Here is a 26,339-nt window from a genome sequence, read left to right on the forward strand (position 1 = left end):
TTTTTTATTCCAACGCAATTAATTACATTTCTTGAATATGTAATTAGAAACTATTTATATTGTAATAATGAATAGTTTAAGTTTAAACGAGAAACATTTTTTATAACTTTGCTTATAAAACTATCCTTTTAAATATATTTTTCTTTCCTTAGTAATCAAACTTAAATTAAAATAATTAGAAAACCCGGATAAGAATATGGAATTAACTATTTATTTGAAGCTTATAAATTAAATAAAATCCTAAATTACAGATCAGACAAGCACTCCAGTACACCGCTACATAGGACATAATTTAAAAATTACATAAACAAAACTTTAAAACATAGTTTACATAAACACATTTGCTAGTACCATTAACCATAGCTGAGCGGTGTGTACAAGGTCGAGGCCGAATTGTAATGCCCATAGATACGCTACAAGCAGACGTTTCTCCTCGTGCCGATACGGCAACACGCGCTATCTTCATACAATTTCGGCGTCGAAGCCGGCGCACGCGCACGTGCTAAACATATCCTCCAATTGTGTGCACAAAACAGTGAATTTGCGTTTCTTCACACCAACTTACACAGAAGAAATAATCCGTCAAGGTATTCTTTTTTTATATTTTTTTACGATTTTAAATTTTAATGTTATTTTTTCCTGAGGGTCGCGTGAGGGTAAATGTAACAAAGGATATTAAATTTAAGTGAAAGTGAATTTGCAACAATCTGCTATCTCTTGTGACCCAGTTTTTTAACTTAAACAATCAGTTAATGCCGCGGTCATCGCCCGTAAAGTACCGCACATATTGCAATAAAAATTAACCGTACCCGTGTTCGATCGAATTGACGAACGGTTGCATCTGATTCCAATAGAAAAAGTTCAATCGTTGCATAAATTTTCCATTCTATACACTCTATTGCAGTATGTACCTTTATTATGAGTAGTTAACTATACTTAAAGATGCAGTTTATTCATAACTGTTAATGACAATATATAATTTATTAGCAAGGGGAGATAAATATTTATCACTCGACGAAATATATATTGCATACAATTTTGTTATTCGCTACTAGCGTCTAACAGACAAGTAATTAGCATAATAATAATACATAAGATCAAACAGACTATTCTATTAACATTGAAAAATATAATCTTTTAATTATTTATCAAATGCAGGTAGATGTTAAACGCATAAAAATGCATATTACAAAGAAACGTTGTAGGCTTACATACGAATTACGATGTAGATATTCCTCAAATTTATAAGTTTGTACATTTTTTACTAAATACTATTTCCAAGATTTCATAAAAAAAAATTTTTTACAAAAAACAATTTTTCGATGTAAGTTCTTTCCTCTATTGATATGTTAACAACGATCACGACCAAAATAATAATTATTTAAATCTTAAAAAAAATCATTTAATTGTGCAAAAACCGGTCAAGTGCGAGTCGGAGCGTTCCGTATATGGGGTATTCCGTAATATATTATTTTTTTTAGTTGTTAGTATTTGTTGTTATAGCGGCAACGGAAATATATCAACTGTGAAAATTTCAGCTTTCTAGCTATCACGGCTTATGAGAGCCTGCCTGGAGATAGACAACGAAGTCTCAGTAATAGGGTCCCGTTTTACCCTTTGGGTATGGACCCCTAAAAACAGTTAAAATTTTTGACAACTAACACACTTTTAATGTATTTTGAAATACAAAGAAGCTGATAATTTTTTCAGAGTAGTAGTTAATGTAAATCTCACACGAAACTTAATACAAAGTTTTCGAGATATCCAAGTGTTGCAGGGAAAAATGTTTACTTCCGCAATAACACGCGAGTTATAAATAATTAATTACCACAGATAAGCAACAAACCGATAGAGGTATACTCTATAATAATATTTATGAAGTCATAATAGAAAACAATGAACATGCTTATAAAGTATTATTATAATCGTATATATTATGCAAGATAATTTTTTTCTAATCTGATAACGTGTGCTTATATCATATTTATGTAATTTATGTAATACACCGTACACGGGTACAATTATTTCTTGTAATGTTATACAGCATTGTGGAGTGGCAAGTTCAATTTCATTTTAATTAATTATTTCATCACCTCGTTTAGGCACCAGTCTTTTTAAAACATAATTTATGTACATAACTAACAGATGTGAGAAATGTCTCATTTTTTTTAATTTCCAATACAATTACGTAAAAGTAACGTAACCCAACGTTTTTTTTAGATGTTCAAGACACTAGCGTTCTACATAGCACTAGTTGCAATCTGCGCGGGAGTGGGCTTCAAGTACTATCTGGAAGCAGTGCCCGATGTGCCCGACTTGGATTACCAGAAGTGGTGGGGCGATGGCCAGAAACCGGAGAAAGACGATGAGTCCATACGCCCCTTTAAAGTCACTTTCAATGATTCGGTGAGTTTTCAACCGACTTCACAAAAAGGAGGTTCTATTTTTTTGTTTTTTGACGACGACGATGACGATTTTTTTCTTTGGTGGAGGACATTCTGAACCGATTTTGATGATTCTTATTTTATTTGAAAGCTAGTAGTCGTACCTTCCTGTTGGTCCCCTTGGAATTTTGTCTAATTCTGACCATTTGAAGGAGTTTTCGTTTTTGTTAAAAAATCCAATTTATTTATTGGAGTTATTCTATTATTTGATAATTTAAACTACATACTTCAAATGTAATTACTAGTAAATAATAAACGGATTAAAAAGTATAATAGGCTTATTGAAAATTTGTAATCAATTTTGTATGTGTATCTGATTAGATATTTAATATTCGCCACCACACTGTAGTCTTTATTCCCCATGTAAAAAACAGTTATTTTTATTGCATTACAATGTATTTAAATAATTTATACGACAGGGATCATCCTCACCAATATTTACATTCATAAATATAGACCGAGTTCAGTTTATTTATAGAAATTTTACCAAATTGCAATGCAAAAAAATTATGAATCGCCAAGCATAATATATACTAATATTATTCATCCAAGCCCCAATTGAGACGCTTCTCAAACAAATGTAAATTTGCGATACGGTTAAAACGGTTAGACAAGTTTTTCGTGAAAGATAATCCTTACAAACACACTCAAGGCATCGTTATGAATCCGGTTTATCTAGTTAATTATAGCCGAGCAAAAAGTGACAACTGTTATGATAACATAAATATTTTCCTTTTCCATTTTAGATGATCGATGATTTAAAACAACGTTTGATGAAAAGACGACCTTTTCGACAACCGTTAGAGGGCGCCCAATCTCTGTACGGCATGAATACATTTTATTTAGAGAAAATAATTAAGTATTGGCTCGAGGAATACAACTTTAAGGAGAGAGCAGATCGATTGAACAGATTCCCTCATTTCAAAACAAGGATTCAAGGTCTCGACATTCATTATATGCACGTTAAACCTGAGGCCAAAGATAAGAAGGTATTGCCATTGTTAATGTTACACGGATGGCCCAGTTCCTCCAAAGAGTTCGACATGGTGATACCGACGCTAACAAAACCCGCTGATGGATATGATTTTGTGTTTGAAGTCATCGCTGCTGATCTGCCAGGCTTTGGATTCTCGCAGGTTTATATTATTTATAATTACATGATAATAAATAACATGACAACTGGTTACACGTTTCTTTATGTCTAATAGCAAGTTCAAAGTATGCTATTAATTCAAATAAATTCAACTTTTAAATGACCATTAAACAAGAAATGTAAATCCATACTAATATTATAAATGCGAAAGTAACTCTGTCTGTCTGTCTGTCACTCAATCACGCCTAAACTACTGAACCAATTTTCATGAAATTTGGTATGGAGATATTTTGATACCCCAGGAAAGGAAAAGGAAAGGAAAGGAAGGAAAGGACATAGGCTACTTTTTATCCCGGGAAAATGACGCAATCCCGGAAATCCCACGAGAACGGGAACTATGCGGGTTTTTCTATGACTGCGCGGGCGAAGCCGCGGGCGGAAACCTAGTAATAAATACACATAGAACAATGTTCAAATCTATGTGAATATCTGTGTGTTTAGTGTAACGAAGAGGAGGTTATTTTAACCTTATTTTGATATCAATGTATACCGTTATAACAATCTAGCTTTTAGAAACAACACAACGCTCGTTGAAATTGGTATTTTGCGAAATTAGAATTTATTTTTAACAATCCGAAGTGTTGATAATATTTTTCCACGGTGTTATTGCAGGGAACAAACAAGCGCGGTCTGAGTCCCTTGCAGATGGCCATAATAATGAGAAACCTGATGAAGCGTCTAGGATACAAGCAGTACTATATCCAAGCTGGTGACTGGGGCTCACAGACCGCCACACATATGTGTACCCTGTTTCCGAACGATATCTTAGGGTAAGATATATTTATGTAAAGCTTTTTTTATGTAAAGGTTCGTCTTCAATTGAAAAAATATTTGAAATTAAGTTTACTTTACTGTGCCAAATTTCATACACAACACATCAGAACAGATTAGCAATATTTATTGTCTCACTGCCCTTTTTTTATTAGCTTGATATGATATTGCCTATAGATTTCCGAAATGAAAGGACTATGATTCAAAAAACATATTTCAATTCAAAGCAGTAATTCGTAACATTAGCATTTAGCTCGTTCAAATAATCTTATATGTAGTAAAATTCTCGTATGTAAGTTGCCATACTCCTCAGAATTCCGATTGACATATTATACTGGCGGAACAACGTTTGCCGGGTTGGATAGTATTAGATATACATTATAGCCTTAAATAATATAAAATCTTATTGTATTACAGATTCCACACAAACATGCCTGTATCGTCAAGGCCGATAAGTGATGTGAAATTTTTCCTGGGGTCCTTCTTCCCGAGCCTAGTGATGGAACAGAAATACATAAGCCGAATCTATCCTCTCAAGAAATTCTTCGATTATATCATGAGAGAAAGTGGGTACTTTCACTTGCAGGCAACTAAGCCAGATAGTGTTGGTAAGTTTCATTCAAACATTAAAATAATTCTAGAATGTAAGAACGTTTTAGTACACAAGTAGCCGTGGCTTATATCAACGTGAATTATCGTCAAATTATCTGTTTTTCAACAAATATTATCGTGTGCTATGTACATATGTGATGTACCTACATAATATTTCTAAGAGATCATTTAAATCTTATCAACTTTACAAATATACGTGGTATATAATTTTATACAGAGTACCTACTAAGAACAGCCAGAACGTAACAAAATATAAACTCTTGAACAACTATCCATACCTATTTTGGTATCATAAGGTTTAGGTATCACACTATAGTGTGCAATAGTATTTTATGCAATGCTATGTAAAAAAGTTACATAAAAAATATTTTTTATCACAGAATTACGTGCCAAAAATATTATCAAAAATAGGGTAACGATTCTTTAATGATCCTATTGATGTTAAACGCAAACTCGAGACTTTAATCACTCAACTAGATTTGTTATCGCGCTTTTATAAGCGATTTTGAATGGTCAAAAGACTAAATAATATTTATCTTTTCCAGGTGTAGCACTAACCGATTCGCCAGCTGGTTTAGCAGCATACACTTTAGAGAAAATCGGCGTTTGCAGTAACCGAGACCAGCTAGATACTCCCCACGGGGGCTTAGAGAATATACCCTTAGACGATCTCTTGGATACCGTAACTATTATATGGGTAAACGATTGTATAGTGACATCGATGCGAATATACATGGAAGCTTTCGCGTCTGACGATGTCTTTATTGTTCACAAGTAAGTTGTTATATCTAATTTAGTATTTGTTAAAAATCGTATGATAGATATTTCAAATAAGTAATATAAAATTTTAATCAACTTTATTATTTTCACGTAACTAGGTAATTATAAACGTTCTAAACTTAATAATCTAAACTTTAGATTATTTAGAACTTATATAGAAGCATCCTTTAGATTCTAAAGGATGCTTCTATATAAGTACTTTAAACGATAATTAAATTTTAATAATTATTTATTTTCAATAAATAATAGGTATGAAGTGAAAAATAAACGTTGTCACGTTCAACTATCGTCAGTAAACCGACTTTACAGACAACCAATATTTTTTTTTAGCATTCCGACTCCAGTACCAACAGCGGTGGTGAACTTCAAGCATGAAGTTATGTACCAACCCGACTGGATACTACGCGACAAGTACCCTAACCTCGTGCGATCGACCACCCTCGAGTTCGGTGGCCATTTCGCCGCTATGCACACCCCTAAAGAATTCGCCGAAGAAGTTTACGCATCCTTCAAAGATATTTTACAATTTCGCAAAAACACCAATAATACCAAATAAACGTACTTAAAGACTTTTACTAGATTATAAGTGTTAATGGCTTTACGTTCGTCTCGGTATGAATAACGGTCGATTTACACTACCGTCATATTCTCATGCGCCATCAGTCTAACGGTTTAAGATTTCCTATGTTCATAAAATTATGTAAACAGCTGAGAACATGCGGACGTGTTAATCGACGTTGATTACATTGAAATTTATTATTTATAAGCGTTCATAATCATAACACATGCGTATCGGTGTAGTCCCACCTATTGTTATAAAATTTCATACGTTAAGATAATGCGTAAGTCATTTTTTGATTAGCACTGATTGTTTATAAAGATTGTGTGATGACGCAGACTGATCTCTTATTTTTAGTTGTATTTTTATATTTCTTGTCATTTTTATATTTACTGAGAAAACTGGTTATGTAAAACAAAAGCTGTGTTTGAAACGTTTTTATATAAAAAGTTTTTAAACAAATGAAACAAATTTAACTAAGAACTACTATATTGATTTCTTATGTAACTATTACGTCATAGTGAGTGATATTTGCACAAGTAATTTCAGTTTTTTTTAAGGTTATGTAAAACTAAAGATATTTAAATGCGAAGTGTGCTGAATAAATATTGAACATGACTTTTTTTGTTAAATACGTTAGAAGGTGGAAAGGAAAATTAAAACATTCCAACATTTAAACAACTTATTTTATTTCTAATCATTGAAAGGCTATATCATAACACATAAAAATAACTTTTACAATAATTACAAACTAGTAAAAACTGATGGTGCAACAATATTTAAGATAAAAATGTGTCTTTGTCATAATTGTTAAGTTATTCATAAAATTAGGTAAAAAATATCATCTAATCTTGTAAATGTTACCTACCTAAAATCTCCTAAGACAGGGTATTGCAAGAGTTAAAAATCGATAGAAAGCACGTAATTATCAACCATCTACAAATAAAAAACAAAAGCGTATACAAAATAATCTTACCTTATGCTGTTCAATGAATTTGATGAGTTCTTTGGGCGCGAAAAATCCCGGCACTGCGAAATCACTGCGCGGACTAAAATGTTCCACCTTCATTCTACCAGCGAGGCCCTTCTTCACACCAGCGTAATAGAGATTCCTGCAATTTTATTCTATTAAATGACTTACTAGACTAGACTATCTTTGATTCGACGTACTTCTGTAAAGTTGCATAAGTATAGTAAATTATTTTTTAAAAAATAAGGTCATAAAGAAGTTTCACTTCTTACGTGTGTACACTAGTACACGCACACATTTTTTTTTATTAAATGACTTCTCTTATTATCTTATCTTTAAAACCTTCCTAAATACCCACACTTTACATTGGTGAAAACACAATGAAAATAAGTGTACTAGTTTTAGAGATTATGCGAACAAACAGACAGATAGAGGCGACAAAGACATTTGTTTTATAATATGTCTAATTTCCGTGTACGGGGCTGATGCATTAAGCCCCATATTCATAGTAGGTAGGTTAACATTTGTTTAGCAACAAATTGATTTTTTTTGCTTGAGAGGAACTTTATCGGTATAAACATATCATTCCCATTGTAATGTTCTTTGCATAAATAGATAAAACCGAGTGCGTACAGCTAATTATACGACTTGACATTATTTTGACGACGCGGTTGTCGCAGTGGTAAAGTAACTGCCTACTGAGCCGACGGTCCCGGGTTCGATCCCCGGTCAGGGCAAATATTTGTGTGATGAACTCAATTATTTGTTCTTGGGTCTGGGTGTTATCTATATATGTATTTATAAATATTATATTTATCGTCGCCTAGTACCCACAACACAAGCCTTAATTGAGCTTACTGTGGGACTAGGTCGATTTGTGTAATAATGTCCTATAATATTTATTTATTTAATTATCTAGAAACAGCAGTAAAACTCACCTATTTCCAATCAATTTGCATTTAATATTAGTCAATTGTCCTTCATCCAGCGCCGGGAATTTGTGAAATAGATACAATGACGCGGCAAACTTTAGGAACGAATCTCCCAAAGTTTCAGCGCGTTCTAAATTGAATGTATCGTGTGATTTTATTGATGTTAATGCTGATACTATATCACGTAGTTCTGGTCCACGGCCTGTTGCCGTTTTTGATAGCAATTCTATGTTATCCTTATACCTGGTAGATGGGAAAAACTAAATAAATAAGTTATCTATACTAATATTATAAAGCTGAAGAGTTTGTTTGTTTGTTTGTTTGAACGCGCTAATCTCGGGAACTACTGGTCCGATTTAAAAAAATCTTTCGGTGTTAGAAAGCTCATTTATCGAGGAAGGTTATAGGCTATATAACATCACGCTACGACCAACAGGAGAGGAGCCACGGGGGTGAAACCGCGGGGAGTAGCTAGTCGATAATATTCTTGAACTGAATACATGTGGGACCATCTTTTCTATGTTATTTTCAATTGAGAGGAGATTAAGAAAATCTTGTTCAAGTGTCTGTTTTTTTGTGTTATTTTATATTGAGAAAGCTAGAAAAAAAAATGGTTCAATAAATCGTATTTAGGACATGTTTAGGCCTCTGCAGATTGACAACATTTTCGAAATAAATAAGGAAGTTTAAATCGAATATAACTAAATAAGGAAAGTTTCTTTCTTCTTATTCATTTTTTATCTTTTCTTATTCATTAATTCATCTTAATAATCCATCTAAAATCACATACTTTTACATTTATGCTTTAGAAGACTAGTCGTCTTTATTTTTACTTTTTACCTAATTAGGTTTGTAGGTAGTTAGGTACAAAAAATACGATAAAATAATAAAAAAAAAATTACCTAAGCGGTGGTGGCAATATAGCTGTAGGTATTGGCTGTTTGTTTGGCGATCGGACCGTGTTCAAATTCTTGAGATCAGCAATCGGCGCCATTACAAATGTATCGTAACACTCTATGTCCATTAAAGTCACTTTGGAAAGATTCCTTTCTATATCTATCGGCTCTGCTGTTTCCTGTTTAACGGTAACTTCATATATTTATTATTCATACTAGTTATTATTTTTTTTTTTAAAAAAGGGAAATCTTTTAAAACACGAAAGGTAGATTTTAACATTAACAGCATCTAAAATCAAAAAATTTTGGTCCGGTCAGAATTAGACCTTTAAATTGTTTCAATCAGGTCATTTTAAAATCATTCAGTTTAAAAATTAGATTATAAAACAACAAAAAGTAGTAGGTACTTAATAAAATTTTGTGAATTAATTAGTTAGGTATCTTGAATTAAATGTGTCTTGTATTCTAAATATTGTGTAACTCACCTCCCACGCGTATTCCTTGTTCAATTTTTGCTTTTGTAGCTGGTAAATGCTTTCTTTCTTCGTTAGAATATTTAGCGGACGAGGCGCATTTTCATCAATTGGGTCATTTATCCTGTTCATACAAATTATATTAGTTTTCAGTGAAAATTACAAATAGTATAATAATAGTTTTTAAAACGTAAAAACAGCAAATGATAAAATGTACACAATCGGAGTGTCAATTAAAATGAAACATCTAAATTAAACAATATCTTAAACAGTCCCCAACACAAAATTGTTATAACTTTTTTAAAGTAAAGGAAATTTGTTTAAATCCGATTTGCGTATTAAGTATTGACTTATTAAATAACGGTTCAATAATTTTATCCGCGTCCTCCTTATTGAATGTCTTCGTGCAATCATATAGTATCAACATACAACCTTACAACCATATTAATTATATTCATTAAAATGGTTTTCATTGATAAAAGTTTTCAATCTATTTTTCACAACCTCACCATAGTTTTGTATATGTAATACATGTATTCCCAGAATTAAGTGTTTGTAGACTGATTTCAAATTTCTATATCCTCAAAAACGATCCCTTATTTCATCGTTCTGAACAAGTCCAGTTCATTCAGTAGTTCCATTTACAAACATTATTTTATACAATAGGCTATTTGACAGTATAAAAAATAAATTACTTTTTTGTGTAATCCATATATATATAAGGTTTTTGAAGCGATTTAAATTAATAAATGATATAAATAATAACTTATTTATTTATAAATCGTCGAGAAAAAACATCATATTTTTTTAAATTACCACGTGACCGAAAACATCCATGATTGGCTGCATCTGCCATGACGTCACAGCGGCGTAAATAACAAGTGATCCCAACGTTTACTCACGTCGTTGCTGAATTTCGCTTTTGGTTTTGTTTCTTGTATAACTTATTTCTTGTAATTCAAGGTGTCTGTAATCAGTTTTGTTCTTTATGTGTTATTTTTGTTTGTCATGGAACCAAATTTCGAAAAAGCAGACAGTAGAAATCTACCTAATGTGGACACTATAATAGTTGGCATGTTCTTTAAAAACAACCCAGATTTTTACGCTCCTGAATTGAGAAATGTGAAAACAGCTACGTAAGTTAATATTTCAGTCGTCATTCATTACCTTTTTAGTTAAATTTACCTACAAACATGAATCACAATAGCACAATAATTATGAAGTATACATTTTTTAGGTTATGCCCTTTGTTTCTCATTTCAGCCCTCCAGTTTATAGGATTGACGTGTTTGTATTGATTTTTTTCAATATCAATACAAACACGTCATCATCAATTTATATAATATATCATTATCTAACCTCAAGCAGGTAAGTAATGAGACGATTTATACTATGTATTGCAAATAAAATAAACTGCCTACTAGGTATTCAACACCATACTTACATCGAAGTGGTCTTCACAAAAAAATATAACTGTTTTAATTGATATATCTAATATCACTTGGATTTCTGCGAGCTAACTGCAACCACTTTCTACGCATTTTTATATCTTTTGGAGCACATATAAATAGTTTGTCAGGGGTTTTAATAGTTGTATTTCTTCATCCAGGAATTACACACTATCTATAAGAACTCATTTTCTGGTTTTTAAACAGATTAACTTAATTATACTATAATTAAAACAAAAACGAACAATAAGTACTAGGAGCAAGTTGATGTTTACGCCGCTGTGACGTCACCATGGTCGCAAGACGCCATGTTCTTCAAAATTGTGTTTTGGCGGCATATTTGAATATCATGTTTTTATTTTCCATTTTCTCAATGAATAACTACAAAAAATTAAGAAACATGTGTTTTGTGTGCTCTATAAACGTATCTTAATAATTTGAGACAGTTTTCAAAACCTTGTCAAATAGCCTATTCTAAACTAAAGAAAATAAATACTTTTCTAGCTCTCTCTACTTTTGTTATCCATGTTCAGTATTTTCCCTTAATCAAAATTGCTTATAATATGTCCTGATTGTCTGACCTGTAGCTTACATGTGGCGATCTGCTGCGTTCTGGCGAAATATCATTAGTTTGTGTGCGTAGTTTCTTATCTCTGGAACTTTCCGACTCCGATATATTTTTGCTGGAAATGTGTCTCATTAGATGTTTTTTTCATACATTTAGCATCTGCAATTTCTTACAATCCCAATATTGTGTGATTCCTGAAGCTTTTGCACTTTATTTATGCAGTGAATCTTTAGCCAATATTTCATTATTCCTCGCGTCTTCTGATATGAGATTTCAAGCTTTATTTAAATAGCACTTATATGCTTAAATATTGCTTTAAAATTCGTCATATGGAAAGCCAGTAAAATTTCTATTGATTATGTGTTAATATTTAAACTAATTATCATTAACGTTCGTAACATTTCATAATATCATGGCTTTTCTATATCTTTCGTAAAAATCCATTCAAACCATTCATCTATTTTAATTAAGTACATACTAGCCATACTTTTCCATAGAATATGTGATGCAATATATAAATATACTTCATGGTTATCGTTCATTCATGCTAATAATGTATTTAATGTGATTTTACGAAATTCAAGCATGATCAAGCTTCCGTTCCATTCTGATAGCATTTGATGATTTCAGATTTGCTACGACCTCCTTGACATTAAATCCTTACAAGAAATGTGAAAAATAGACCTTTTTCTAAATAAATAATCATGTTCTGCTAATGAATGCGTACTTTGTTCATAGAGATATTATGTCCAGTCCCCTCGGTTAGAAAGGCATACTTTATCCATATGGGTTAAAAAAAATTGTTTTTTTTTTTGCCAATGACATCAAAGGGTTTTTACTTTTTAAATAAAATAAATCAAGCAATAATAATACATACCTATAAGCATATAAAGCCGAAAGAGATGAAGAATTTCAATTATTCAGGTTGGATACGGCGAAGGATGCGAAGGATTTTTTCTTTAAATCTTTCAAATATTTATGCGATATAATTTTTATCCAAATGTTAAGTTTTATATACCTGTCAATACTATTATTTGATGCAGGCTCTTCGATTTGTGACAGCAAACTTTTCATAGCAACTTTCAAGTTGTCTTCTAATGGCAGCCATTCTTCACCTAAATAAAAAAAAACACACACATACATAAACAAAAATTATAATAAATCGGTCATGTGTGAGTGGGAATGGATTTCATACAAATCCGCCTTACATCCACACGGACAAAACATTTTCATATTGCAATCTTTAATGCCGTGGTTTATTTAGCCGTTTAAATGTAACAGATAGACAGACATTCGCACACATTATTTTATTGATGGATAAAGCAATTTTTTTATTATTGCAATGAAATATTTCCATGGAATAAATTGCAAGCTTTAGCTCAAGCAAATATTTATTAAATGTGTGATGTTACAAAGAAAATACCTCTATGTTAATGTTTTTTTTGTTTACCTAGTACATATTTAAATACAATTTTTTACCTTTTTGTAAATTGGGTTGACCGTAATTGGTCGCTTTCGCAATTTCCGCACGCAATTCATGTGCTGCCAATAGCATAGTCACTCTGTGTTGAAAATATATTATATTTTATTAGGTGATAATGATATACGAAAACATGACCCAAAAGACATGATGCAACAAAACAGCATTAGAAGAGTAAATACGATTAATTTGCAAAAGATTAACGAAAGCTGTTAATAACAGATTAAATAAAAAATACAATGCAACCAGTATTGCTAAATAATATAAGTAAATCTGGTACAACAAGACTTTCAATGATAACTTATAACCAAAATAATCGATTCAGTATTTTTTATTTTTTGTTAAATTGAAAAATGAACAAAATTATGAGTCAGGTGAGATTATTTTAAAGATATAAAATCGCTCTGTATAATAATGCATTTAAAAGTTTGATACTGCTACTGCATTGCCTCTGGAATGTTCGCAAACGCACATACATAATATAAATTATGCGATTTATTCATCACTAGATTTCCGCCCGCGGCTTCGCCCGCGTTTTCAAAGGAAAACCCACATAGTTCCCGTTCCCGTGGGATTTCCGGGATAAAACCTATCCTATGTGTTAATCCAAGTTACCCTCTATATGTGTGCTAAATTTCATTGTAATCGGTTCAGTAGTTTTTACGTGAAAGAGTAACAAACATCCATACATCCATACATCCATACTTACAAACTTTCGCCTTTAAGATATAAATTTCAATAGCAAAATTGGTGTTATCAATTCTTTACAAACTAGTACAATAATTTTAATGTATAAAAAATGTATGTAATATGAGGCAGGATTCGAATCCTAGCACAAAAACAACTCACCTATGCACAACGCTTGGCAACATAACAGCCTTGTACCAAAGCACGCCGGGATAATCGTAATGTATGCAGAACTCCGGTATGAATATTTCATTGAAACCCTTGGGCTTATCATCCCCTTGAGCTAGAGAGACCAGCTTGCATTGCTTCTCTGTGAACGCTTTTATTGTAGCCGCCCTTGGCATTAGGCAGTTCATTCTGCTTGTTATACTACGCACCTGCAAGTTAATAATTTTAGTACTGAATTATCGCAAACAAAAAAAAATCAATTACATAAACAAAAAATATAGACTTCATTGGCTAAAAAAAATGGTTAAAATTACGAGTTTCACGCCACGCCATCTATAATGCTAAAAAGGGCAAAAAAATATTTAGAACTGATACAACTATATGGGTATAGGTTAATATTTAGTTTAGTACCCGTAAGGTAACCCGAACCATTTAATCAATAATTTAAATCATGTATTAAATCCGTTAATATTATAAATTTCAATTCCATATTATATACAAAAAATAATATGTAAGTACATAAAAAAATAATTTACAGTAAGTAACTTACTTCCAATAGTGGTTGATCAGGCGGTCCCTCTATATCCAGATTGTATTTGTTCACATAATAATCCGCAAACGACTCGAACGAATCGGAATCGAATCGAGAACTCGGCGTCATGTATTCGAGAACATCTGATACAATGTATCTAAACAAACATATAATTTAGTAATTTCTTAAATTTAAATACGATTAATTAATAAAGACAATATTATTGATATCAAAGATTTTAACAAAATTTAAGTAAATGAGATAAAATGTGCAAAATAGAAAATGTGTTACAAAGTTTTAGTAGCTATATTACATTATATGAAGTTTTGTTTAATTAAAAAGTAAGCAAAATGCCTTTAAATAAAGCATTAGCTCATCTTATTCGTGATACTTATAGAAATATATTTGTAAAATAAAATAAATATCTTACCTATCCGGTATAACAGTCGCTCTATACCACGGAGTGACCACTGTATTTTGATATGTTTCTCGTGTAATCTTGATCGATCTTCGTTCCTGTTAATTTTTAAATATTTTATGAAACTCAGTGTGGGAAAGTAAAATCATTAAAAAAAAAGACGGGTTGCACTCCGGGAGTGCCGGCAGAAGTGAAAACTTGATTATTAACGTTGAGCATGTTTGATATCCATCCGTCTTACGCTTTTTCGATCAGGCCACGTGTCCTGACGCGAGTTTAAGATTTTATACCCAACGCCGCTAAAGAAGTTTTCACTTCAAAAAAAAAAATAATCCAAAGATATATGTATGTATATGTGATATGTATATTTATGTATGTATATGTGACCGCCTCCTTGGTACAGTGGTTGACGCGTGAGCGTAGCACCGAGGGTTCCTGGGTTCGATCCCGGTGGAGACGAAGAAAAAAAAATGTCTCGGTCTGGCAGGACACAGAAGGCTGATCACCTACAGCTTGTCCCTAAAGAAAATCGATCAGTGAAACAGATGTATAATGCATCTGGCCCTTACCCCACTAGGGGACATGGGACTTCACTCACACTCACAAAGATATATGTATATTTTTGATTAAGATTTTAATTTTCATTCGATTATCCTAACTCTGTCTCTTCTTTACGCTTCAAGTTCAACTACTGAACCGGCTAAGATAAAATTTGGTACTTTAAACCCGAGAAAGGACATAGGATAGTTATTATCTCGAAAATCTTACGGGAACGGAAACTGTAGGTATTCCTTCGGGCGACGCGGTTCAAAAGCTAGTATCTTACAAAAGTTATTTTAGTTTTTACAATGTACCTACATTGTAATAATAATAATTATTATTATATCAGTAACATTTATTAATTAAAACATTATATTACCTTCAAAGTGGGAACAACGACTGGTTTAATTTCCGTGTATGTCTTCATCACGTCCCAATCTATTTCAAAGCCACCTTTATTGCATACCGGAACAACATATAATCCATTTGTTGTTCCATCGAACACCAAGAACTTCTTAGCTATTTCTAGCACTTGATCAAATATGAAGAAATGATACCTGTTAATAATAAAGAGTGTTTTAGTCAATTGTTAATAGATATTTAGAAAGTACCCATCATATTGAAATCCTTATAAAATATAAATTTTAAATGTTAGCTGCAACATAGGCCAAGATCGAAACATAAATACCTTTCTTTCTTTCTTCAATGACTATCACTATTTTCTAAACTAAATTTGATTGGAGAATACTAAAAAAATATTTCTAATCCAATTACGATTTTTGGTATTTTATATTTTTTGCACTTTCTTGATAAGTAGACATTTTACAGTGATCAATATTAATAATACAATAAATTCAATATATTGTAAAATATCAATTTTAAATTCTAGCTTAACAAACCGTAACTTAATCAAATACTTACTGCCTAACCAACTCAAACAGTGGTACATTCAATTCAACGACAGCGTAGTTCATTTCTATAGAAGTTTTTACTTCTCCGACTGTCAAAAAAAGCGGAAAACTGCATAATTTCGGCAAAGGTTTCATTGTCAAGAAACCGTATCCCTCGTCCATTTTGAGAAGATTGTATAGCGCTCTTTCGCGGGACTCCGTCGGTTTCTCAAAGGCTATGTCGAATTTGATTAAATGCAAGTAAAATGTGTGTATGCCATCGTGGAATTCCTTGCCACTTAGACAGCTGGGATACTGTAAAAAATACATTTATACTACCAATTAATTAAACTCCAACTCAAACTCTAACTATTTATTGGACTGGACTTCCTTCAGAAGAACCTTTGAATTGTCAAAACAAATAAAGAATATTGAAATATGTGATAAACATTTACCACAAGGTAAATGTAGAAGGTTCTCAATTCGGCTGTATTTTTTCTGTATACCTCAGAGCTTTCAACTAGGAAAACCGATTCTGACAATTTGAAGGCGGTTTATATTTTCGTTAAAAAAATATTGGATACTATTTTCTAAGCACATATACGAACCAATTTCTTGTGTTTCCTCACTCTCCCCTTAGAACCCGGAGGGGATAAGTTCGGGCATTCAGGTTCTGGTTCATCCCACGGCCAGTTGGGGAAACATTGTCTGACATCTTCTTGTTCGAAGTTAATTGTACTAAAAATAATCATACTTTATTGATTTTTATTGATTTTTACACGCTTTATATTAGCTTCATCTGTATGTTTGTTTGTAACCGACTTCTTTGGGCGCGATTTTGACCCACTTTAAACGGCCAGATTTCGTTCAAACTTTGTAGATTTATTGAGGACCGATGACAATACACTAATTTGATAAAATTTTCTATTTTTTAGTTCGGTTTTCTATAAAAAGCGTGTTTTTTAGTTTTTTTAAACTATTATTATTTATTTTCTTATCACAAATGGTATTGGTAATGGTACTTATACACTACATTTGTAAATCTATAACTTATGACTTGTGAGAGATTGGTGCCCACGATAAGTATAAAATACTTGTGTTACGGGTCTATAATATCTCTAGTTATATTTTCATAAAAAAAATTCGAAGCTTTGGAAGCTTGTTATATAGGTTATACAGCAAAATAACACCTGAATTATAGGTAAACCAGAATCTGATGGCAATTAGGGAAATCAAAATTTTGAGTGTGCAGCCCTAGGGAAAATGGACTGAACGATCTTGATACTGCTTATTTTTTCATTTTGTCCTCAATAGCATTAGTCACATTACATAAGTGGATAATACTGTATTTAATAATGAGATATCCACATAATATTATGTAGGTACTTATTACATGTATAATATACATATTACTTTCATATAGTTAATACATATTATGTATTTACACAAACCTATATTTGTATATATCATTATCATTATGCCATGTGAAAATATTGATGTAATGATAATGCAGATCAAAACTCGATTGTTAATATTTTTTTATAAAATAAAACAAAAATTAAATAAAATTATGTTTATTTTCGTAAGTATTAACAGATACACATTATAAAATTGACTTGGACAGCTTGGACTTGACAAATAGCCGTATTGGAAACTCCTGTAATAAGTTTTCATAAAATTTTATTTTAATCAAACAATATTATAGTTACCTACTTATAATATTTTTAATTTAAAGTATCAAAACGTGTAAGTCCAATGTAGCAATAAAATCTTCCACGCGCTTCAAAATTGAAAATTGTGATGTGTTTGACCCTTCTTCATCGAATATTTTTCTATACACATTGTAAACAACACCTCTTGCTTGTGATCGCAGCGGTTTTATCGACATTTCGAAGATTTTGAAGACAAAATCCTAAAAATTAATCATCAACTGCGAAGAAGACAAATAATTTGACAACCAATTTGATAGTTGTCAAACAAAGTTGCCACATGAAAATCTTTTACTTTTTAAATATAAATATGCCATCAGATTCTGGTGGACCTATACTACAATTTCCCGCGTGTGAAACCGCTCAGCAACTTATATTTACAACAATAACATTTATATTCAAAGTAAAGTATTTACTAACCCATATTTCCTCGGCAACATCGTATCTTGTTCCAATTCCCCAATATTATATAACTGAACACATGCATTGAGTGCCGCAGACCTTTTGGCAGATTTAATGTTGTTGAATGCATCGCCCTGAAATATAACAATTTAAAGTCTTATAGCTATTTCTACGATTTATTCGTGTGGAATAATTTTCCAAAATTAACACGCAATTAATTTCATCTCAAAATTCTAAAAAAAAAACACACAAAATATCTAATTTAATGAACCAATTATACAAAAAATAAAAAATAAAAATAATTACCGGTATGGGTTTTTTGATGGGGCACGCAATTGGCATCATTATTGTGACAAAGCGTTGTTCATTGGCAAGCTTTTCTAATATCCACATCGGCGTTATAAGCGTGTACATGTCGTGCGGCAACACTGAACAGTACCGACTGAGGAGACTGATAGCGGACGACGAGTATAGCCGAACTAGTAATAAATAAATAAATAAATATTAAAGGACATTATTACACAAATCGACCTAGCCCCACAGTAAGCTCAATTAAGGCTTGTGTTGTGGGTACTAGGCGACGATAAATATAATATTTTATAAATACATATATAGATATAACACCCAGACCCAAGAACAAATAATTGAGTTCATCACACAAATATTTGCCCTGACCGGGGATCGAACCCGGGACCGTCGGCTCAGTAGGTAGTTACTTTACCACTGCGCCAACCGCGTCGTCAGTAATAATATTTATTTTATCATAATTAAAAATAAAACTTTTATTTCATAATAAACTAGCTGAGCCTCGCGGTTTTACCGGCGTGGCTCCGCTCATGTTGGTCTTAGCGTGATGACATATAGCCTATAGCCTTCCTCGGTAAATGGGCTATCTTACACCGAAATAATTTTTCAAACCGGCCCAGTAGTTCTTGAGATAAGCGCGTTCAAACAAACAAACAAACTCTTCAGCTTTATAATTTTAAGTATAGATAGGTACATATTCTTTAGCATTATTCAGTAGCATATTCTTTTTAATCTAATAATAGAAAGCGTTTTATATAGAATATAAAGAATAATATTATCTTTTTTATTTTGTTGAACTGAAAATGTAATAATAAAACACTAGCAACCCTGATTCGAAAAAAAAATCTTTTCATTTTTCTATATGAAGAGTTTTAAGAACTGCCGTCATAAACAAGCAAATGGATAAAATATATATTATTATAAAGTTATAATAAGTAGGTATATAGTAGGTCTATATAGGTATAGCAGAAATTTATTCTGTTATGAATCAGTAAAGATAAAATTTGAAAATTTTATGCAATATAGACCAAAACCTACTTACCTCCATTGTCAGTAACAAATGGTGGTATTTCGTCATTATATAGTTTTTCCTGAATGTCTTCTTCGGTTGGCGCAGCGCGATCTGATGTATTACCCATTAATAACTGTAAACAAATAAAATTAACATTTTTTTTTTATTAAGAAGGGTTAGGCGGTCTGCGAAAATTCAGATTTCGTAGCTATTCGCGCCTGAGGTGAGGGATGAGGGGGTCCGCGTTTAGTATGGAATCAACGTGCTCGAAACTAAAAATCGTAAGCGCCATTCACATTTTTATCAAAAAGTGAATAAAAATATTTAGTATTTTCTAAAACTAAAACTAAATACACGTATTTGTGATTTTATTATTTTATACGAATTATTATCGTAAAATACGGTTGTAATGAGCATTTATATGATATTGTAGAGGTAACTTCAGGATTTTTTTATCGAGCAAAATTTTTCCAATCGTGTTTTGGAAACAGTCATCCCATCACACATACGTTCTGTAATACATAATATTAGAAATTTCAGTGCGAAAAAACTTAAATATTTTCAATTATAACTCATAGATAACAGTCCATTTTGCCGTTTTCACCCACTAAGGGCCCTTAATCGACACCGACAACTTCGCTCATTGCCTTTATAGCAAAGAAAAAAAATTAAAAAACACAATCAATCTTTTTAGGGCTGATTTTTCAATCCTTGGTTAAAATTTATCCGTCCAATAAAGTATTACACGATAATATTAAAATGTCACGTAAACTGTCAAATACGGGCAATTAGAATACGTTTTTAAAATGGTAGTTTTATACATTATTCGACGAATAAGTTTTATCCAAGCATTGAAAAATCGGCCCTAAGTCATATATTTTTAACTGTATCTCAGTTTATTATAGGATATCCTATTATATAAAAGAAAATGATGTAGACTACTTGTCTACACTAATATTATAAAGAGGAAAACTTTGTTTGTTTGTTTGTTTGATTGTAATGAATAGGCTCATAAACTACTGGACCGATTTTAAAAATTCTTTCACCATTCGAAAGCTACATTATCCACGAGTAACATAGGCTAGGTTTTATCCCGGAAATCCCACGGGAACGGGAACTATGCGGGTTTTTCTTTGAAAACGCGGGCGAAGCCGCAGGCGGAAAGCTAGTTCTAAATATATTGTTTTAGGAATCCTTTCAATAAATTATTGGTCAGGTCGTGAGCTTATTGTATAGACTCATATAGATAGCAACAAAAAAATAATTACATAATAGAAACTAGTTTACTTTAAAAAATTTATATTTATGACTAGTGAAAAAGAAAAATAGGAACAATAAATGAAATACAAACCTGATGCACACGTCTCTCTATATTTTGGAAAGCTTGGTAGCGTTCTATGAATGACTTTTGTTCTTCAATATTAACCATGAGGATAAAATTAGACTCCCTGCTTCTAGCACGGCCTGGGAATTCGAAAAAAAAAAAAGATTTTACCATTCTGTGTTACATTTATTTTTCGATGGCCAGATCTAAATTAATATTTAAGTAGTTCTAGTTTCTAACTAGAACTAAATATTGATTTAAAGCGGGTTTATTTCTGCAGGAATAAAATGCTTGTTTCATATATATGGTTACTATGCGTCTTCTACAGACTATAAAAGGACCAAAAACAAAACAGTTTATATGTAAATTTCTGTTAGCACTTGCTATAGTGCAACAGACTTTTGGGAAAAGTTAAATAACTGCGACATATTCGCATTTAAGAGTAAAGTAAAATAATCCGTTAAATAGCAAGGAAATAATATGACGAATCTAATAAACAAACAATTTTTCGACAGTACTGTTGGCAAAATCTTACGGTGATAGATGCAAGGTTTGCACACAAGACTCATTTTTAATCACAAATCGAATAGAAAATATCGCATCTCTACCCATATTGTATTTTTTCTCATTTAAGCACAAACTATGTGAACAATTTAACAGAAACGTTGTTTAGATAATATTATGTAACCAGTAAAAAATCTACACTGGACACCTTTTATAATGACAGTATATGTGATAAAAATATAGTACCTAACCTTATTAAGAGCAAAACCTTATTAAATATATTATTGTTATAACTTTTGATTTGATATTTTTGTGGATAAATAGCTGTCAATAGAGTTGTCACTATTTTCTCTCCGAACATGTTTAGCTGTCGAATACTATAAAATGCCGCCTTCCTTTGAATCGTGGCGCATTCAAAGGAAGATGTTGTTTAAATGTGTATGATGTATGATGTCCTATAAATACGACGTTTGACCAAAGAAGCTTATATCTAATACACTGGAGATTGCACTATGACCATTAACTTGTAACAAGAAAATATGACGTTGAATGACGCCTGTATGTTTTTTTATCCCTATCACACCAACTTGCCAAGTTAGGTGTGAAAGGGATAAAAAAACATACAGGCGTCATTCAACGTCATATTTTCTTGTTACAAGAAGTTAGGTGTGAAAGGGATAAAAAAACATACAGGCGTCATTCAACGTCATATTTTCTTGTTACAAGTTAATGTTCATACTGAAATCTCCAGTGTATTAGATATAAGCTTCTTGGTTTGACCTAACTACCCTCACTTTGTTAATAGTCGCTGACTTGCTGTGGTTTGTTGTCGGCTGCCTGCATCAGTTGGGCGGTTGTGTGGAATCGTAGTACATTCTTGTTAATTCAAACTAATATCGAATCTAGCTCTCGTAAAAATATATTTTATTTGATTTACAAACCTTTGCTTTGTATATACGATCTGTAATCAAGTGGTGGATCGTATCTCACAATCAAATGGCATTGCGGTACATCCACACCTTCTTCAATAACTCTTGTTGATATTAAACAGTTCAAATCGCTGAAATATATAAAGTAATTATTAAAAAAAAGAGCGCGTGTATCCAGCACACGTGTCACAAGTGAAACTTGTTTGTCAAAATTTAGAGATACCAAAATCGTCGCCTTACTCCATGACGTGACGGTATTGCCATGACGCGACCTTGAAATTTTACTCTCAACGCACCTAGAGAAAATTTTCACTTTAAAAATGTTCTATATGAAAACAATTTTATGAATTTGCAAAATTTTGTGATTCTATGAATCTCAGATCTATTTATCATGATATTAATCTATTTATTATCTATATAAGAAGAAAAAGGGCTTTTGTTTTTTATGTAAAACTTTTTTAGGCGCATAAGAGTGAAGTTTTACGGATAAAACGAAAAAACATTATCAAATTTTATCGTCACGAAAATTTGCAGCGTTTTTTTTTTTGAAGAAGAGGGACAGAGCAATTGAGACCGATTGAAAGAGAGTGGGTCAAACCAGCTAGCTACTAATGTACACTAGTGGTTCGTAATGTTTTTTTTTATGCATAGAAATAAATAAAATTGTTGTAATAATTTAGAAAAGCAAACAGCATTTCCCAATTCATCCCTTCCTCTTAAAACAAATACATCTATAAAAGATTAAAAATAGATAGAACAATTGCTCACCAATTTTTGAATTTCAACAATGCTTGGTGACTCATTTTCTTAGTGTAATACTGTTCACGAGTATTATTGTAAGGGTTCACATTAAATCCCACAACAAAGTCATGTTTCAAATGGCCAAAATCCTCTGGATTAGCGTCGATGACATCGTTCAATAAATTAAACAAAATCTTTGAAGTGAATCTCTCTTGAGTAAAGATTATAGCCGATAGAGTTTTTTTGAACTTGTTAATTTTTAGTGAGACTGAAACAATGCGAGACAAGTGAGATAACAAGTTCTCAGAAAATATACAAAACTATTTAACATTAAAAATTCATTCTAATCCAAAACAGATTTTGGAATCAAGTCTCACCCCAGATAAAAAATAAATTTAAATTAACAACAATTTTTACCTCCATTTTTGTTCATTATAATCGGATTGTATTCCTTTAAAATATTTAATAAATAGTTGATTTTATCAGATGAATGAATTCTGATTTTATCATATCCTTTGTCCTGCTGCATCGAATCCAATAGAACCATTCTTACTCTGGAATTAATTCATATTATTTTTCAATAAATAATTATTAGAAAAAAATGTTTTACATCAGTCTTCTTTTCTTAAATAAACTATAAATTTAAGCAAATATTTATGACTTTAAATATACTTTTTAGTTAATATTAATTTATATCCTGTTTAGTGAAAACAACAAAAAAAATCATCATATTAAAAAAAATACTTTTTAATGTACTTACTCTGTACAATGTGTAATAGTGAAGGCATATAGAGTCATCTCTTCCTTGCTCGTGGCTACCCGTTTGAGTCTCTCTAGAAGTACTATATAAGCGAGCACAGAAATTGTACCGCCATACACACCCATTTCGTCTAGGTGATTTATCATAGACTGTACCATGTTCGAAACTTTTTTGATTATCTATGGACATAAAAAAATATATATAATATATACTATAATATGTAGCGGGTAGTAGGTAATAGGGTCGCGAATACTAAATATTAAACGGGTGTACGCTACTCATGTGATTGTATGCCAAAATTATTTAAAAGTACAGTACTCCAAAATTAATAATGCGCATGCAAATCTTCGCTAATTGTCGTATTTCTAAAAAACACCCGAATCATTGAATCGTAAGAGCCCTAAACAATGCACTTGCATTTAACACCTTGTTCAAAAGAAATAAAAGTCAATTCACAGTCATACACAATCGAAAACAATTTGGGCGGTACCCTGTCAGTCAAAAAACTCAAAAATCCGTCAGTGGTCTTTATATATTAGTGGTGACTGCACGACGCACGTGTTCTCTCTGTGTAGAATTATATAGAGCTGCTATTACGTACCCTTCTTGGTTTTGTTTTTAAAGGTGAATTTATCGATGAAATGATTATTTACACGGGTGATGGCAGTAGGGCAAGTGAAAATGAAGAAGAGCATAACAAAAGTTCCGATGTATCTACAATGTCAGAAATAAATAATCCCTGATTCTTATTTTTTTTGTTATTGTAGATATTAACATTGTGGAATGATTAGTACTGTAAATACTTTTGAACTGACATTTTAATGATTAGATTTCTTTTATTTAAACGTAAACCTATATTTTTAAACCATATTTTTTACAATATAAATCTTGTGTTATTTTAACCTTCTTTTCTTCCATCATTACAGCTTCAGTAAGTAAAGTCACTTAAAAAGTACTACAAAATTTTCCAAGTAAATCAATCCAACACCATTGGGATACTATTACTACGTATGGAGACGACACCGCCTACATCACTTATGTTCGGCTCAAAATAGGTCATATGGCCTAACTGCACTCAGTCGCTTTAGCGCGATGGTCGCGTTCATGTCTTGTTTGTTATAAAGCAAAAAACCATGAAACTCATCAAATATGCCCTCGAGTGTGTTACGATATTGCACTAATAATTCAAGTAATGTGGCAAAGTGCAAAGAAATAACTTTTCATCGCTAATTAACAAGATAATCATTTTTTAAAATTGTTTCGAGCAAAATTTTTGGTGGGCGCCATTTTGCGTCATTTGTCATAGACTCAAAATTTAAGAAATGGCATTGAAGCCATTTCTTAAATTTTGAGTCACTATTTTGAGTAACTTAAGTATGAAATATGTTTACTTAGTAATATTACATGACGTAAATTTTTATAGTGTAAAATAATAATTTTAGACATTTAGAAAATATTGTACTGTGGATATTATTTGGAAAAAGGTTAAAACATGAAATATGAAAATAAATTACCAACGTATCAATTTTTTTTTGTTACATTGATTGGTTTTAATTGAAAATTTATTAATAATATTTGTTTAATATTTGTTTATTAATAATTTCTTCATTATATAATATATACAGGGTGTAATCGTTAAGTGTGCACAGGCGATTATTCCGTAACTATTACAGATATCAAAAAACTTTAAACTGATATCGAAAGTACTTAACCTAATGAGTAAAATGGCCATAATAAATTTTTAAAAATAATTCGAGAAATATCTAAAAAATTAACTTTAAACCCTCCCATACATTTAGTATGAGATATGAATATCCCATGTACATGGGTTGATCCAAAAGTAATGATAATCAATATTAAACAAGGTCATTACAGTTAAAATAATTATGTATTTCTCTAGATAGTCTTCTAACTAGATAATATACTTCGATATTTTTTTCCTTAACTTAGAAAAAAAAAACTTTGACTTCATCTACAAAAACCCCTCAAAATCGGCCATCACTTCGCTGTCGTCTTAAAATTTCTTGTATCGACGGTGTTTCTTGTGCCGAGGTAAGAGATAGAATTAACTAGGAGCTAGATCTTACAAACAGGGTGGGTGTTCAAGCATTTTCAATGCCGATTTTTGATTGGCAGCCATCGCAACTGACGCTTTGTGATCTGGTGCGTTGTCTTGGTGAACCAACATTCAAGACCGAAGTTTGCCATGTTTCTTTTTCTTACTAACCTACCCGCAATCTTTTAATTTGGTCTGTGTAGTAAGAGCCCTGTGTAGTAGTGGCTACCTTCTTAAAATATTCCACATTTCTTCAGCGTCCCAAAAAACTACGG

General features: G+C 31.8%; 3 protein-coding genes across 6 annotated transcripts in view; 2 read left to right on the forward strand and 1 right to left on the reverse strand.

The window, feature by feature from the left end:
• Nucleotides 1-26,339, forward strand: part of Girdin (protein girdin) — a 362,727-nt gene that overhangs the window by 302,730 nt on the left and 33,658 nt on the right. The gene's annotated exons all lie outside the window — the stretch shown is intronic.
• Dcr-2 (Endoribonuclease Dcr-2) overlaps nucleotides 1-26,339 on the reverse strand; it is a 40,371-nt gene that overhangs the window by 8,787 nt on the left and 5,245 nt on the right. For 2 of the 3 annotated variants that reach the window (XM_089703037.1, XM_089703038.1), the window contains exons 8-28: nucleotides 24,009-24,187; nucleotides 23,666-23,802; nucleotides 23,276-23,516; nucleotides 22,520-22,638; nucleotides 21,102-21,214; nucleotides 19,781-19,883; nucleotides 18,739-18,911; nucleotides 18,451-18,566; nucleotides 16,930-17,059; nucleotides 16,353-16,636; nucleotides 15,811-15,988; nucleotides 14,904-14,989; nucleotides 14,492-14,630; nucleotides 13,936-14,150; nucleotides 13,086-13,168; nucleotides 12,625-12,721; nucleotides 11,620-11,721; nucleotides 9,603-9,714; nucleotides 9,124-9,296; nucleotides 8,228-8,464; nucleotides 7,296-7,431 (exon numbers count right to left, since the gene is read on the reverse strand). In XM_089703037.1, coding sequence (XP_089559163.1) covers nucleotides 7,296-7,431; nucleotides 8,228-8,464; nucleotides 9,124-9,296; nucleotides 9,603-9,714; nucleotides 11,620-11,721; nucleotides 12,625-12,721; nucleotides 13,086-13,168; nucleotides 13,936-14,150; nucleotides 14,492-14,630; nucleotides 14,904-14,989; nucleotides 15,811-15,988; nucleotides 16,353-16,636; nucleotides 16,930-17,059; nucleotides 18,451-18,566; nucleotides 18,739-18,911; nucleotides 19,781-19,883; nucleotides 21,102-21,214; nucleotides 22,520-22,638; nucleotides 23,276-23,516; nucleotides 23,666-23,802; nucleotides 24,009-24,187 — 3,153 coding nt within the window. The remainder of the gene's footprint in view (nucleotides 1-7,295; nucleotides 7,432-8,227; nucleotides 8,465-9,123; nucleotides 9,297-9,602; nucleotides 9,715-11,619; nucleotides 11,722-12,624; nucleotides 12,722-13,085; nucleotides 13,169-13,935; nucleotides 14,151-14,491; nucleotides 14,631-14,903; nucleotides 14,990-15,810; nucleotides 15,989-16,352; nucleotides 16,637-16,929; nucleotides 17,060-18,450; nucleotides 18,567-18,738; nucleotides 18,912-19,780; nucleotides 19,884-21,101; nucleotides 21,215-22,519; nucleotides 22,639-23,275; nucleotides 23,517-23,665; nucleotides 23,803-24,008; nucleotides 24,188-26,339) is intronic. The other variant, XM_089703039.1, reaches the window with a different exon arrangement.
• LOC149482874 (juvenile hormone epoxide hydrolase-like) lies at nucleotides 422-6,953 on the forward strand. The gene is made up of 7 exons (XM_089703677.1): nucleotides 422-587; nucleotides 2,221-2,406; nucleotides 3,191-3,580; nucleotides 4,210-4,367; nucleotides 4,786-4,976; nucleotides 5,526-5,754; nucleotides 6,091-6,953. Exons 2-7 carry the CDS (start codon nucleotides 2,221-2,223, stop codon nucleotides 6,314-6,316), a joined length of 1,380 nt encoding a protein of 459 aa, XP_089559803.1. The 5' UTR covers nucleotides 422-587; the 3' UTR covers nucleotides 6,317-6,953.

The sequence above is a fragment of the Colias philodice genome, chromosome 14, assembly GCF_061535455.1.
Source record: "Colias philodice isolate Cphi_HAF_F1 chromosome 14, ilColPhil1 Martin Lab GWU primary, whole genome shotgun sequence".
Classification (NCBI taxonomy): domain Eukaryota; kingdom Metazoa; phylum Arthropoda; class Insecta; order Lepidoptera; family Pieridae; genus Colias; species Colias philodice.

Bases quoted from the DNA above. Each gene is read 5' to 3' on its own strand.
- LOC149482874 (XM_089703677.1), top strand. From the start codon at position 2,221: ATGTTCAAGACACTAGCGTTCTACATAGCACTAGTTGCAATCTGCGCG. The intron at 3,581-4,209 runs GTTTATATTATT...GTGTTATTGCAG, and splicing joins CAGGCTTTGGATTCTCGCAG to GGAACAAACAAGCGCGGTCT. The intron at 4,977-5,525 runs GTAAGTTTCATT...TATCTTTTCCAG, and splicing joins AACTAAGCCAGATAGTGTTG to GTGTAGCACTAACCGATTCG.